This window comes from Hesperophylax consimilis, chromosome 19 (genome assembly GCF_061612785.1).
Source record: "Hesperophylax consimilis isolate HC1 chromosome 19, BYU_Hcon_1.0, whole genome shotgun sequence".
NCBI lineage: Eukaryota > Metazoa > Arthropoda > Insecta > Trichoptera > Limnephilidae > Hesperophylax > Hesperophylax consimilis.
Window position 1 is genome coordinate 2,943,609 of NC_142854.1, and position 16,447 is coordinate 2,960,055.

General features: G+C 43.9%; 1 protein-coding gene across 1 annotated transcript in view; it reads right to left on the reverse strand.

Annotated features, from left to right (window-relative positions):
- LOC149414657 (uncharacterized) overlaps nucleotides 1-16,447 on the reverse strand; it is a 48,758-nt gene that overhangs the window by 3,520 nt on the left and 28,791 nt on the right. The window contains exons 8-18 of the mRNA XM_089643321.1: nucleotides 15,776-15,906; nucleotides 14,997-15,357; nucleotides 13,691-14,643; nucleotides 9,195-13,407; nucleotides 5,493-5,640; nucleotides 4,964-5,146; nucleotides 4,041-4,156; nucleotides 2,977-3,210; nucleotides 2,247-2,477; nucleotides 1,286-1,434; nucleotides 603-691 (exon numbers count right to left, since the gene is read on the reverse strand). Coding sequence (XP_089499447.1) covers nucleotides 603-691; nucleotides 1,286-1,434; nucleotides 2,247-2,477; nucleotides 2,977-3,210; nucleotides 4,041-4,156; nucleotides 4,964-5,146; nucleotides 5,493-5,640; nucleotides 9,195-13,407; nucleotides 13,691-14,643; nucleotides 14,997-15,357; nucleotides 15,776-15,906 — 6,808 coding nt within the window. The remainder of the gene's footprint in view (nucleotides 1-602; nucleotides 692-1,285; nucleotides 1,435-2,246; nucleotides 2,478-2,976; nucleotides 3,211-4,040; nucleotides 4,157-4,963; nucleotides 5,147-5,492; nucleotides 5,641-9,194; nucleotides 13,408-13,690; nucleotides 14,644-14,996; nucleotides 15,358-15,775; nucleotides 15,907-16,447) is intronic.

The window sequence follows — 16,447 nt, forward strand, 5'->3', positions numbered from 1 at the left end:
GTTGAGTACGAGAAATATGTAATAATAAAAAAAAGGAATAAAGTGTGTGGAGAGATTTGGAAAAGTTTGAAATCACATTTTTTATATACATATATAGAATTACATGAATTTGGCGGGTGCAGGTACCGCCGCCCCGGGAACCAGTCACGCCAAGTGGCAAGCTGCCTTGAGTGAGGATTGTCTAGGTCTTAGCGGCAGATGTGTCCGCCCACTTCTGTGTGGTGAGTTAGATTTGGAGACTGGTTGAGGGATATCTTTTTACCTCTCCATTGCCGTGCACTTCAGTGGGAGGGATGAATTTAAAACTCTGTCATTCCTGGACACACCGACCCCCAGATTTCTACCCATCCCTCATACATTTTTCGTTCCCAGATCTAAATAGAAAAACCCTCTGAACACCATCTCCAAAGATGACATAGGCCCCGAGGGAAATTATTTTCCTTAGGGCCTCCTGTGTGGAGCTAATGTAAAATAAAAAAACAAAAATGTTTAAAAATTGAAGAGTTTGATTACTTTAAAGAGAACTACGTATGATCATCTACGTGCGTAACCTTTGAAAGACTGACGCAAATGAATTATATGTATTTTAGAGAGATACTAACTTCTTGGGGGGTTCTGTTGATAGTAGCCTCCGCCCGTGTGCCGGTTGTGCGGAGGGCCCCCGCCGGGGTGCCTGTTGCCACCTCCGCCCCTGGAACACATAAAACACTATAATCATCTCTTCCATGAATGGTAGAATAAGCCACTACGGAGAAAAGCTCGCCTCATAGTATAAAATATCCTCAGTTTTATTTACACTAGGAAGGATCCATTGGAATTTAACAATTCATAATCATTGGCGAGGCAAACAAACACACCACAACTCACTCATTAGATTCTTATGCGCTGGTTTAGTTAAACCTGGTTAAAAGTAGTAGTGGGTTAATTCCTGGAAAATTATCATGAGGAAATATTCCTGAAATGTGGTTTATTAATGAAAGCATGCCCAAGGGGACACAATTCGTCAAAATGTTAATATTTGCGTTCAATGTCAAAGTAAATGCAATGACTGACAGTGGAGTACTACAGCACTGCCATTCGAATTGTGTGACATCACGAGACACAATTGTAAACGCTTTATATAAGTTATCTTCAAAAGCTCATAGCTATGTCATTTTGAGTAATATCGAAACATTAATTTTACTGTCGTTATTAACTCTTTAAATACAATACAATTATTTTTATTAGTTTTGGGGAATATTCCCGGGTACACATCAGTACATATTAATAAATCAGGTGTTCCTACCTGTTAGTGTTATAGGTGGGTGGTGGGGGCTGGTGGTGGGGTAGAGGGGGCGGCCGCTGGATGGGTGGGGGGTACCTCTGCTGCTGCTGTAGCCCCCCTCTGCTGATGGCCATGTTCAAGGAGGCCTGTCTGCCGTTGGGCTGGATCACCTGAAAATAACAAACTAATATTTAAACTATCCTTTCCTTACACGGATTCACAAAACTCGTGGTGGCACACATGGCACTGCGTGACTCGTTAATGTCGGTTTGTCCAATCAGATCGAATTTAGCTTCAGATTTGTATCAGTCGGCAATTCCTATCAAAGAATTAGGATCATCATTTTGGTCTTCGATTAACAGATTTGAATTTCAGGTCTGATTTGTATTATTTACGTTTCATCAGATTTTAAAATATACAGTAATTCTGAGGGCGTAAAGTAGTAAATATTCTCAAACAGTGACCTTTGGCATCATGAAATTACTGAATTTGACCAAACGCTGAGAATTAGCGATTAAGGGGTCTACAGAAACCGTTCTGCAAATTGCACAGCCACAAACAGTTTCTACCAAACATTGCATAGCCGCTTTGATAATCCGTGCCGTAGTGGTAACTTGGCGACAGTCGGCAAGCATCCATGGCATATCTCCCTTTGCTTCTGTTGTAACTCCCAGTGCCTAATAACACTTCAATAAAACACTGTGGACTCCCATTTGTGATCATTATAATTGGAGCTTGGATAGCCAAGCCAGTAGGCCAATATCCTAAATTAGCAGATGATAATAATAATAATAATTCTGAACTCCTGACCTAGGATAGCAATTAGCAATGGTATTCGTAAGCCTCTAAATGTCTGTATTAGCGACAGTTCTACCTTACCGCTACAAGTACTATCTGTGGTGAGCACCTTTAACTATCATCTAAGATATCACAGTTTCTACTCTCTATGGCTAGGACAGATCAAAAGGGAGGGGAATCTGACCTGCTGCATGTGCTGGTACTGCTGATACTTGTTATGATGCGGCGGGCTGTGCTGCTGCTGGGTCTTCTGCTGTGCGAAGCCCCCCGCCTTGGGGGGCCCTTGAGGGGGGCCAGCTTGACCCCCACCCTGCTTGGGGGACGGGGCGCCCCCGTGGCCCGACTGCTGCTGCTGGAAGCCTGAGCCCAGCTGGCAGAACATGCCGTTGTTCTGGTGCTCCTGCGATGGGTAGCTCTGGAAATGGAACATAAGGTTTTATAAAGTTAGTACATCTACTGATACTGACCCTATGAGGTTGTCACGAATTAATCGGTTTTAGAAAATACCTAATAGTATGGAAGATATTATAAGCTGTCGAAATGTTGATATTTGTGACTGGCCAATAATAGCGTGTGATTTCACGATTCATACAATGATTGGCAAATGATGAATTGTGTCTCATGTGACGTCACGAGACACAATTGTCTACATTTTACCCAAGTTTACTTAAAAAACTTTATAGATAGTCATTTTTATAGATATATTTTGCGTTAGAGAGGAGAGATTTAAATGGGAAATCCTATTGACTCTTGGAAGAGTTCTCCTTATTGACGCGATCTTCATCACAGCTTGAAATTTGTAAATATCTTTTTTATTTGGTATGGTATGTAATGCATTAAATTAAAATTTGAATAATTTACTATTATTCCAGTTTGAGACTAGATTACAAGAATCAATATATGCTTCATGTTACCTGCAGTGGGCTCTTGAGCTGCTGTGGCCGGGAGGGGTGTGGCGGCTGTTGCGCCTGGTGGTGCTCCTGCTTGCCCCCTCCCACGTACTGCTGCTGGCTTTGTTGCTGTTGTTGCTGCTGTTGCTGCTGTTGTTGTTGCTGCTGCTGTTGCTGCTGCTGTTGTTGTTGTGCGGCGCGCCCGTATTGTTGTTGCATGGCGGCTGCGGCGGCCATCTGGAAAGGCGATGACAATACCTGCAAAAGAAAATAGTTAAGTTCTCTTACAAATAATCACATACACACTATGGTTACTTTAAAGGCTTCCGTGGTCGAGGGTTAAGGCTCTTGATTAGCAATCCGGGGGTTGCAGGTTTAAATTCCGGCATGTACAAGTCAATTTTATTTGTATTATTTCACAACTTAATCATTTAAAATAGTATATTTGCGGCACGTTACAGAGTGGAAGAGACTCTTAGTATTGTCCTAGAATAAAATCACCATTCAGAGTCCAAATGTTGCTTGAAATGGCTTAAGCCATGTTTGATGACCAGATCTGAATGGCTAGGCACTTCCCCACCCCACTACCTTCAGCCTCACAACATACTGTCTCATTAGCTTCAGGAGGTTGGCAACAGTTGGCACTCTTGTGAGGTATCCACATAAAGAAGAGCTTGCTGATTAATTAGTACACATCCACAGTCAGTCTTCCAGCCTGGAACCGCATTGATAGTCCATTTCAGATTAACAATCTCTATTGTATACTGGAGACGTCTAATCTACACATCTATGGTCTACGTCAACTCGGCGGTGGCATCTATGGCCCACCCAATCACTTGGCCAGAGGGTCTTGTCAAATGATGATTCAGAACATGACAATAATTGAAGTAAAATAAATACATTTGTTCCCCATTCTCAGATAAAATCCTTGTCCAAAGAAAAGCCCGGGAGCTTTGGGACGAAGGACTACAGGTCTGAGTATGGAGGTACCATGTTTTAGCACACTTATGACTCTTTCATTTCTTAAGTGAATCAGAAACGGATCTAAGGAGCGTGCGTATTATAGTGCGTACAGGTTAGATAGTTACCTGCGAACCAAAGCCTTGGATGCTAGCGCTGTTATGACTCTGGTTTGGCTGACCAAACTGTATGCCGTAGTTAGCTGATACGTTTCCAGGCTGCTGATAGAAGCCTGTCTGGCCGCCTGGAACAATGAACATTCATAAAATATACAAATTTTATTTTACATGAACTTTTACAAGTTGTAATTTATATTAGAATTATTCATGTTTGCCTCATAATAGAAAATATCCTCAGTTTTATTTACACTAGGAAGGATCCATTGGAATTTAATAATTCATAATCATTGGCAAGTTTCATAACAAGATAACAAACAAGTATGTATTCTTAACTAGCTGTACCCAACCACGAGTAACTGTGGCTCAGTCTGTCATAATGTGTGTTGCTTTTACGTCCAACAGATTTCAAAAAAGCATGTTTTTACATGTCGCAGGTGACTTCTATATAATATGTATAAGTATATAAAAACATACAGGCCTTTGAAACAGTTCGGAGTGTAATTATAATGACTTATTATTAACGACAAAGAGGCAAAGCATTGTTCTCTCTTATTTACCTCACTTGACAGTAGCCCAGTTCCTGTTCATCAGGGTTCTATCTGAGCCTTTTGGATAGGTTACACATAGCCAGTAGCAAGGACAGTGATAAATGCTAACTAAATCACTGTGCGCACATAGTGGCGGCTCGTGACTTTTGGGTGTACTAGAGTGAATATTAAAAAATTGCATTATTGATGCTGTTGTAGTCGAAAATGTCTTTTTTTGAAAATTTTCAGGAAATTCAGAAACTGAACTGAAATTTCTTGAAAACTACATCAATAATCACGAGCCGCCGCTGTCCACTCATGCAATTTATTAAACTCTTGCATTTGTGCACGTCCAAGCAGCGCCACAATAACTTGTGTCACATAGAGTATTTGCCATTTACTAACCGGTATTCTGAGAGTAGTAAGTGTTGGGCGGCTGCAAGGGTGGGGGCGCGGCGGCAGGCTGCGGCGCGGCACGCACCAGCGAAGGGGGCGGCAGAGCTGCAGCGTACGGCGGGGGGGCTGTGGCGTCGTGGGGGCCCCCGTAGCCCAGATACTGCTGGGTCTGGTAGGTGCTGCCTTTAGTACCTGTTGGCAAATATAACAACTTAACATCACTAAATTAAATTATGTTTTAACCCACCCACCCCCATCTGTGTTATTAAGATATTGTAGAAGTGTGTATTATTTCAATATGTATTAAATTTGACTTGGAGATATTTACAAAAATTTTCCCATCCTATTAAGGTTAAAAGGCCTTTCAAATAGAATCCCCAGAGATGACATAGGTCTTGAGGGAAATCATTTTCCTCAGGGATTTCTGTCTGGAGATAATGAAGGTTTATCAGTCAGCAATACTTATGAAAGAACTAGCTTTACTATTTTGGATTTGAAAACATGAAATACTGCAAGAGGGAATAAGACGAGAACTCACCGATGGCTCCGATCTGCTGGGTGGAGGGTTTGACGCTGGCCGACATGAGGGAGTTGGTAGAGCTGGATATGAGCATGGTGCTGGGGTTGGTGCCCAGCTGGCCCGTGTTGCCGAAGGCCGCGCTGCCGGCCGCCTGGAATAGATCTTGCTGCAACGCCAAAGCAACACATTGCCGCATTAAACAAACTGACAACAGACTGGAATAACAATTATCACACTCAGTATCGACCACACACGGTGAAAGACGAGAAGAGCCAGATACTTGCCAACCTTCCTTTTCCATTTAAACTCACAACATAACCTCAATGGGGTATTTTCACAAGATAGGAATAGCGTTCAAAATGTGTCATTTTAATATTTGCACTTATAACCATTGATTTCAAAAACCGCACATTCCGAAACGGTTCCAACTGGCTACAACGTCATTTTACCATAGAAACCGCCACTGGTTAGATGGCTGTCACCAAGGGGGCCCTTGACTTCAAGGCTGAATTCAAAAATAAAAACGAACATGTCGTTTGGCAAGAAATCGAGAATGGCACGTTTTAAATCGTTATAGAAAAATTATTTGTTAACATAAAAATACATTCATTCCCGTAAATTTTTTCGTAAAAAATCTTGGATCATGTTATGCAGAAACCATCCAACCCACAATATGCAAACATTGACTTTTTGAAGAATCCTGCTTGATCAATAGTTATATTTTCATTTACTGAAGTCAACCAACCCAAAAGTTGAAAACGTTCAGCATTTTCCGCATAAAAAAATATTTTCATACATAAAATATTGCAGAAAAAATCCATTTCGGTTGGATGTGTTTGACATTGGACTAGAATAACAAAAATGTTTCACTGAAACCATCAAAGCCATAGTCTTGAAAAAACATAAATTTTTTAATTTGCTGAAACCATCAAACCTACAAAAAGTAACCAACCGTATTGGAAAAATAATATGACACAATAAACATCGTGTCTTTGATAATTTTTTATTGTTATTCTGTAAACTTGCAAATACAATTATCTCAGCTTGTCATTTTGTAGGTTGGATGGTTTCTGCACAACATGGTCCAATCGGGGGTGCCATAATCCCACTGACACCGTACAGCAAGTAGCTGTTGGGACTCTTGTGCAATATTCACATAGTAAAAAAGGATTTTGTTACCATGAAATTGTTGCTGTAAATTTAAATACTGAAACAAATCACATATTTTGTGCAACGTTTGCCAATAGAGTAGTGGATGAATGAAACAAACTATGCTACTAATATAAACCAATTTAGCTATGCAGATAAGATTCATATTTGGAGAGAAGAAAGGATTAACTTATTTTCCAATGTAACACAACTCAATTACTGTTAAACTTATTGTGAAATAAGATATGAATGCGGCAGAATGCTGTTTGCTCATCATCTTCTATATAAATAAAATTCTTCAAAATCTCAAATCTTCGAAATTTTGACACAACTTTGCCATTCAAATACGCTAAAATTTTATATATGTACCAACTAGTGTACCCGGAGTTGCGGGGAATTATCCTTAGCCTTTTTAAGATATACAATTCCGTAGTACGTTATTTTGATGTATATCAATGTTAAGTGCTGGAAAATATTTTTTGAATGACTTGATTACAAAACATCGACTTTTCAATACTTTATACAGGGTGTATCGGCACGTACCCGACAAACTTTAACCAGCTATTCCTTAGCATATTTGGAGTAAAAAAATCTTATGTGCACTTTGCTGTCGGGTGAAGTTTTTTTTTAAATAAAAAATGTACTATTCATATTTTCACCACATGTCAAAGTTTGAAAACCCATCTGGCAATATTTTATTCGAATTCCGTTGAATAATGCACATGTGTACCTATATTGGCGCACTTTTACAATCACAACGAAATGGCACGGCACCCCATTCGTCTCATTTGTAACTATTATTATTTAGGACGGGTTGTTTCGGAGAATTTGAACAATTCATCAAATTTCAACGTTCATTTTACAGTTCTGTGAAAGATTTTTTTCAAGTTCTGTTTTAATTTCAGTTTTGTCAAGCAACTAGTATGTAATGATATAATAACAGAACTTGAATAGGACTTTCACAGAACCCGGAAATGAACGTTGAAATTTGATGAATTGTTCAAATTCTCCGAAACAACCCGTCCTTAGTGTGTGCGAAAGAGCGAAGACGCTTTTCGACATACTTGCTTATAACAGCTGTTGAACACGAAAAGCAATGCCAATGACAATGATGTAGTGTGGAAATTTTTAATTTTTTTGTTTTTAATTGAAAAAAAAATGCTACCGGACAGCCAAGTGCCCATAACATTTTTTACTCCAAATGTGCTAAGGCAGGGCTTCCCTAACTGTGAGTCGCGACGCCCTGGGGCGCTGCGGGATCATCCCAGGGGCGTCGTGAGGCAATCTTTATAGCGTCTTCCACACGCACACTTCGGAGCGACTGAGTCCCGCGCCACTTCAGGCCGCCACGCAGAAAAGTCTCACAGGGAACTGCGCTGTAAACCTATCGGTCTTTACTTTTCTGCGCCTGAAGTGGCGCGGGACTCGGCCGCTCTGAAGTGTGCGTGTGGGAGACGCTAATAGGTTGGCTGTCTGTGTTGATCAGCATCATCAGCACTGCAGAGTTAAGGGTTTTATTACCGTTTGCGACATCATACTTGTGCGAGACAGGTTTCTCTGCAGTTGCAGTAATTAAGAATAAGTACAGATCAAAAATAAATTTAGAGGCAGAGACGAGAGTGGCGATTTCGAAAATTCAACCTCGTTTTGAGAAACTATGCTCAGAAAAGCAAGCACATCTTTTTCATTAATACCAAAGAAAAAATTGCTTTTTTATCTTTTTTGTTTGCTTCCATTTTTGTTTTTATGTTGTGTTCTTTATTTTCTAATAAAAAAATTAGATACTGTTTGGAGTTTTTCTGACAAATTGTTATTAGGTAACGTACCCATACTACGTGACCCGTTCAGGGGGGGGGCTTCAAGATACTACGCTTGGTACAAATGAGCGGCGGGGGGCTTAGATTTTTATTTACCGGGGGGGGGGGGGGCGTAGGAAAAATATGGCAACTTCCCAAGGGCGTCACAGTTGAAAAAAGTTTGGGAAGCCCTGTGCTAAGGAATAGCTGGTTAAAGTTTGTCGGGTTAGTGCCGATACACCCTGAATAAATATAATATGCATTAAACCTTCTGGAATAAATTCTCAAAATTATAGTGAAAACCCCATCAAAATCCGTTTCATATTTTAGAAGAACTAACAGACAAGACGCGGATGGCGACATGTTTTATACTTATATTATATAGATGTCACTTTAGGTAAAAACTTGCTTTATTGAAAAACAGCTCCATCTATTGGACGTAAAAGCAACAAGTGCTATTGTTTCTCTATCTGCACAGATTGAGCCATATACAGAGGCGGGGTATAAAACAGTTATTGCCCTGATTATTACTATTTGAACTCGGGACCTTCTGCAGTCGGAGTGTTTGCTATAACCACTACTCTGATACATGGCAGGTTTAGAGGGTGTCACATAGCTCAGTGGTCAGAGTATATACTTAAGCCAGTGGAAGGTCTCCAGTTCAATCACTGTGTGTTATTTTGTTTCAGACTTTTATCAGTGGGCAATTCCTATCAAAGAATTAGGATCATAGTGTTAGTCTTAAAAGTAGAATAGAAAAGTAATTGATTCATACCATTCTATACTGTCCTTGCAGCCCTTGGAACATGTCCTGAGGCTGATAATTGTAGGGAGCTGAACCTGCGCCATACGGACCTCCCGGGAAGCCTCCAAATTGGTTCCGACTCTGGTCAATCTGGAAGGCGTTGTACAGGCCTCCTTGCGAAGGCATCTGCTGGGAAGAGTTCAGAAGCTGCTGTGAAGAGTTGAACACCACGGTAGGGGGAGAAGGAATAGCAGAGATTCCACTGTACTGGCTCGGCGGGTAGTTCAGATGATTGTAGGCGTGTTGCATCGGAGGAGGAGATAGCCCCATCACACCGCCCATCGACTGCAAAGCTGTCGCAGTCGCCTGCGACATTCCTAAAGCCGTGTTCTGGCCGATCAGGGTGGCTTGCATGTTCTGTAGAGCGCTCTGTGTCATGCCTTGCGAAGCCGAATGCAACGCTTGCTGAGTAGGTTTCACTTTGCAGACGTTTGTAGTTTGGTTGTTGACATTGCCGCCGCCGGGTGAAAAGCCTTGAGATTGTCCCACGTCGTTTGCATTCTGGTGGTCTTCGAATCCAGTGGCGAACTGGCCGGCGGAACTGACGCTCATGTTGTGCTGGGAGCCGAGACCGTGTTGGGATACTAAGTTGTGTTGAGACATTCCGTGAGGGGAGCCGAGTTGCTGGCCCAGATTGTGCTGGGAAGCCATGTTGTGCTGCGAGGTCATGAGATGGGCGGACATGCTATGCTGAGAGGACAAGCTGTGGGGTGACGAAACTGACATGTGTTGTGCGGCCATGTGTTGGTTCATGTTGGAGTCGTCAGCGTGGGATTGTTCTATGCCCGTTGGTATAGAAGTATCCCATACTTTCTTCACACTGGCTATCTTCATGTTGAGCTCTTGATCGGTGGCCGTCGAAATGGTGTTTTGCGACGGAGAACTCATGATCTGGATAGAGCAAGGCAGTCGCAGTCCCTTTGCGGCTTTGTCTTCGGTCAACTGGCCGAGATCAGAATCAAATGCAAAGTCCAACTTCATATCGGACGAATCTTCAGAGTTCTTGGAGACAAACGATATGGGGAGTTGAAGAGAGGATGGATCCTGTTTGACACCGGATTGGTCGTTGGAAATGAGGTCAGAAATGAAAGGAACAGATTGAGGAGAATCATTAGCGAAGGCGAGAATTTGACTATCGAGATCGGAGCCTTGGTTAATGGGAACCATGTTCGATTTGCTGGACACTGAACACTGGACTTTAGCCGGCGCTCCGTTGGAAGTTGGAAGATTGGGAGACTGTTGCTGGCAGACAGGGGAAGAGACAAACTTCTGCTTTAGCGCCTCGGGTGCAGACTTGTAGTTGGTATTTTCAAAGATGATAGTTTGGACAGGTGTAGTGGTGCCATCCAGAATGCTGGACTTGTCCATGTTCACCAGACTGCCGGGTGCCTTTTGTTCAATGGTGATGGCGTTTGGAGTACTTCTTTGACTAGATTGTGCGGAATGGTTCTCAGCTAGTCCCATATCGTTGGGTTCAACAATGATAGCGGCATTGACAATTTGTTCATTTTCCAAGTTTCCTCTCAAGGACTGGTTGATGGGTTTGTCCCAAGCGCTGATCGGAGATGGGGGAACAGTGTTCAAGTCGTTGGGTCCAGGAGGATTGAATCCTTGACCGATCTGCTTTTGAATGCGATTGTGTTCCCTCTGCCTGGCTAGACGAGGTGGAAGATTGCTCTGCCGGAGCCTGTCAAACTGGGAAGGTTTGTTTTGAGAGTTCTGCGGAGGACCCATGTTTCTATCGTGAGGTGGAGCCATGCTCTGAGGGCCGTTGACCTTCAGAGAGTTGGAGGAACCGGAGTTGACTCGCCCACCGCCGACACTGCCGCCTGACTTTTCGCTAGAACTCCTCGTGGAGGAATTATTTCTCTGACCTTCCAAAGGTTTGCCCGGTTGGGACTTCTGTGATCGATTCTGTTGGAGAGAGTCTTCTTTAGGCACCTGACCTCGGGAATCCTTCACATTCTTCTTGCTACGAACTTCTTGGAATCCATCATCGATGATCTCTTCCTCGGGAGCGTCAGATTTCTTTACATCCTTAACAGATTGACCTTTGGAAACTGAGATCTTCAAGTCAACGAGAGCGTTGGTGACGGCATTGGTATCATTGTACTTGATGTCATCCACCCTGTTGACTGTGCTGGTAACAGAACTGAATGGTAGAATATCCTTTTTGTTGGGTTGGTTGTTCCTGGTGATGCTGCCTGTGGAGTTTTGTCTGCCAGATGGAGCGTTGGCTCCACGGTTCTGTTGAGGGGGATTCTGTCCTGGTTTCTTGTCTACACTGCCGCCAAGTGGCTTAGCATTCTGGCTAGGTTGCTGCTTGGCAGATTGATGCTTGCTGCCCGGCTTGCTTTGCTTGGTTCCTCCCTCTGAATGTTCAGAAGTGGTTTCCCAAGCTTCTTCCTCTCCACTGCCGCCAGCTCTGTTCCTACTCTTCAGGTTCTTATCCTGCATCCGGGGTGGAACTCCTCTTCTCTCCCTGCCGATGATACCGGCACTGAGGGCTTGTTGTTTGAGTTTATTCTTTTCATCCGAGCTGAGGTTGTCTGCCTTTGAGGGATCGTTTTCAGACTGGTCACCCGACTGTGAGTTGGGTTGACCGAAGGGACTCTTGGAACTGGGTGGGCCGGGTCCGTATCCCATATGAACGGTTCCACGTCCTCTGAAGCTGCCTCGTCCACGCCGGGAGGGTTCTCCTCGAGGTGCAAAGGCTTCCCTGCCCTCGCCCCGGCTGTCGTGTCTCTTCCTTTGGTTGCCTTCCCTGGAAGATTCATTGGGGAAGGGTCTGTTTTCAACAGAGCCTTGGTTGTTGGAATTGTTTCCTACGCTCCTGTTTCTGTCATCCTTGTCGGACTTCTTCAACTGTCCCTTGGGGCTGCGAGCGCTGCGTGGTTTGTCATCTTGCTTGTGTTCTGAGCCATGATGGTGGGTTTCATCTCCACTGATTTCAGACTCACTGTACATAGAGTCCCTGTTGGAGCGTCCCCGGCCGGGCCCCCTTGTCCTGCGAGCATCGGGGGCCCCTCGCCCACCTTGCCAGTTGTTTCCTCCGCGGTACACCACGAACCCTCGCCTGCTTCCACCAGAGTCCAAGCGGGTCCTGCTTCCCATGTTGGAAGACTTCTTCTCCGAGCCAGAGCTGCTTAGTTTTCTCTCAACCCTTTCCTTCCCTGAATCGTTGTACTTGGAGTCGATACTCCTGTCTGTGTCCTTATCTTCCTGCTTGTTGGAATCCAGAGACAGGTTTTTGATGTTCTCATTAGCTATGGTGATGGGGCTGATGGAGTCAGCCCACGCTTTGGGACTGCTTTCAGTCCTTGGCGGGGGCACACTAACGTTGGTTTCCACTATCTTGGGAGAAGTAACCCGACTCTCTTCCAACTGGGCTTGTTCTTGCGGGGACTGGACATCAGACTTCTTCATGTGGGGTTTCCCATAGTTCCCACGCTTGCTTTCATCGGAGTCGGACTTGTAATCTTTAGGTGAGCGGTGATCCCTGTAGCCACTTCCGTAGTTGGGATCGTTCTTGTTGGTTTCAGTCTTTTCAGGAAAATGAGGTTTTTCCTGGAAGCCACTAGATTTATTACTCTTGGCGTAGTTTGCCTCTCGAGTGTCGTAGTTCTCACAAGCTGCGTCTGCCCACGAGCCAGTAAACTCCTTATCGGAGAACACTTCGGGTTTGAAGGAGTCCCGGGCTGATTCACGAGAATGTCGGGAATTCCGAGAGTCGGGTCGGTCGGGTTGCTTGTTAGGTTCCTGCCTGTCGTCCCGTCTCTCATACTTGTCCACTGACTTCCTCTCGTAAGAGTCAGATTTGCGATCGTTGAATTCCTGAGCAGTGTTCTTCCTGTCGAAGTTTTCAGACTGTTTGTCGGAGGTATTTTTAGGATCGTAACTATCAGAGGATTTGCGATCGTAATCCTTTCTGGCGCCATCGCTGTATTCCTTTTGGGATTCCCGGGAGCTTTGCCTGTCCATATCTCGGTTATTATAGTTTCTGGACTGCTTCTCCGCATAGTCTTTGTCTGGGGCTCTCCAATCATAGGAACCCTCGCGGTTGTTGTCTCTCTGCTGGCCATGGTCATTGTAGTCCGAGTGCTTCTTATCTTCAAAATTGCTGCCGCCCCGTCTGTCATGGTCTCTTTCCCAGCGGTTGTCTTCTCCTCTCTCATCGTACTCCCTGAAACACAAAATAATTCTAATAAGACACTTTCCAGAAGAGACACAATACTAGAGTCTCTAGAAGTCTCTAAAACAGTTGTACCTGGATTGAAATAGCACGTCAGACATCGAGTGTCCGGGTGTTTTGGATTCCAGCTTTACTTTTGCATTCTTATTTAACAAATCTGCCATCAATGGGCGGTATGTGGCTTTCTGAATGAATGCGTATTATTAGACCTATTGTTATTGGCTACTTTGGGGTACACAATCCTCTCACTAAGTTAATATGTAATAGTGCTCACCTATTGGACTGATGTCTGCCATCGCTGGAGCCAGATAGCTTCCTGGGTGGATGTCTACCCATTCTGGGTTCATCTGGAGTGTGTCTTTCCCTCCTCCTATCATCTCCTTTGTCCCCTTCCTTCCCGGTAAGCTCAGAATCAGTTCTGATCCTGCGAATCTGCTTATCTCCATCATTCCTCTTGCCCTGGTGGAAATTTTCCCGCTGGGGACCACCTTGGATGGGCTTCATGTTGGGGAATGCCCAGCGAGGATCGTATTGTTGGGAAAATGGTACAGGGGCTTTGTTGTTACCACTATCTTCACTGTTGTTTCTGTTTTGATCGGTGTTTCTGTTCTGGTCAGAGTTTCTGTTCTGATCAGTGTTTCTGTTGTGTTGTTGTTTGGGCTCCTGGTTGAAGGACCCTCCACTGTTGGAGCGTTGGAAGTCTGCACGGTCAGATATGTTAAAGCTCATGCGATCTTGCTGGCTCTGTTGTTGCTGGCCTCCACTGCCTCTCTGTTGTTGTTGTTGCTGTTGTTGTTGTTGACCCTGTTGCTTGGCAAACCTGGGTGGGAGGTTTGAATTGAAGTATTTATTGAATCCGGGACCGTCTCTATTATCGGAGCGATTTCCATCTCTATCTCTTTGTTCGTTGTTTCTGTGATTGTCCCATTCTCTATTGTTGTCTCGTCCATCCCTCTCCGGTTCTCTGTAAAAGTCTCGATCTCTGGGATAGTCTCTATCTCTCCTGTCTTGCTGCCCTCGCTCTTTCTGGAAGTTTCTAGAGTCGCCGATTTGAGTGAGCTGCCTGAATTCGGAGGCGGGCTGGTCGGGCCCGTTTCTCACGCTGTCCCGGGAAGTAGAGCGGTCCAGGGGAGGTCCGGACTGGCCCTCACGAGTGGACTGACCCTTCTCTGGTGGTTCTTTTCCGCGCTCCCATTCGTTGATAGGAGGGGCGCTTGTCTGTGGAGCCTGGAAATGAGAAGAGCATATTGTTAACTTTAGGACACGGAAAAAGGTTTTGATGTATTGTGGGTCACCCTTAATCCAATCAGATCGAATTTAGCTTCAGATTTGTATCAGTCGGCAATTCCTATCAAAGAAATAGGCTCATCATTTTGGGTAAAAGGCTTCTAGAATTTGAATAATTCAAATTACATTGTTCTTCTTATATTGTTATGGTTCAGAAAAGTAAGTCCCCCTTAAAAATCACTGCTTGCATTGGATGGGTGAGAACCGCCAACAAATGGAAAAATGAATCCCACACCACAAGCCTTGAAAAGAATAAAATTTTAAACAGTCATTACAGATCAGTGGGTACAAACCTCCTGCACAATATCGTCCACTTTCTCGTCGACTTGCGGTGGGGCTGAACTCTCCTGCAGCATCTGCTGCTGCTGGTACCTCCGCTCCTCCTGCAGCTTCCGCTGCCGCGCCCTCTCAACGGCCGCCGCTACCTCGCTGGACTGCTGTCGCTGTCGGGCGGCCCACACTTCGTCGTCCTCCAGACTCTTGGAGGGCGGCGTGGTGGGGGGCTGCTGTTGCTGTTGCTGTTGCTGCTGCTGCTGCTGCAGTTGCTGTTGTTGTTCCTTCTCGGCAGCGGCGCGTTGTTGCTGCTGGAGTTTCATGGCGGCCTCCTTGGCGGCGGCCAGCGCATTCTCCTCGTCGGAGAAGGCCAGCTTTTGACTGGAAGTTAAAGGGGATTATCAGTTTATAAGACTACGGTTGATACAAACCAAACATATCGTAAGTAAAGTATTGTCTTGATTGGAAATTAAATGTATTTTCATTTAATATGACAATTCGCAGTGGATACAAATAAAATAAAATGTATCTGGATTGAAATAGCACATCAGACATCGAGTGTCCGGGTGTTTTGGATTCCAGCTTTACTCTTGCATTCTTATTTAACAAATCTGCAATCAACAGGCAGTATGTGGCTTTCTGAATGAATGCTGATTATACAATAGTGACACCACCATGAGATATAAGAAAATATATTTAGTCCAAATTTAATTCAGTTCTTGTGGACATTTTTGGCAGAGTATGGATTTTGATGTCATGTGGAATTGTTTTAGTACAGTTTGTGCGTGTTGGAACTTACTTGTAGTCTATGTCATCGTGGGTAGCCCAGCCGGCATCCTTGGCGATATCGTCCATGGAGGTCAGCTCTTCCTCGCGGATGATGGGCCGCTGTACCAATTTGTCTATGGTGGGCACATCACGTGCGCGCTGCTGCAATACAAATCAATGAGTAATTAAACTACGAGTAAGCTATTTATTTATTAACGGACATCGTCCAAATTACAAAATAATAACACGAACACAGTAAAATGAAAAATACAGGAGTAGACAAAGGTACATGAAAGCAAAGACATAAGGCAGATATAATATAAGAAAATAAAGTGACAAGTCGAATCAAGTCAAGAATACGCCGTGGGTCAGGACCACGGGACACTTATAATATTCTGTCACTTGTTTAGCAACTGGCAAAAATCATTCAGACATATCCCAAAAAAGTTAAGGTTTTGACTTGAGTTGACCAGTCTACACATTCTGGACAATGGTGAATAATATCCATAATTTGTCGAATGATGGTTGAGGAAAAGCAGTTCATTATTTCTGAATCTGTGCGAGGGGATATTGAAGGGAATGAGTTGCAGTAGAGTAGGTGAATCAATAATACCATTTATAATTTTGAAGAAGCAAATGAGGTCATTTCTTTTCTGACGGACTTCCAAAGGAGAGAGGTTAAGAGTTAGTTCAATTTCATCAT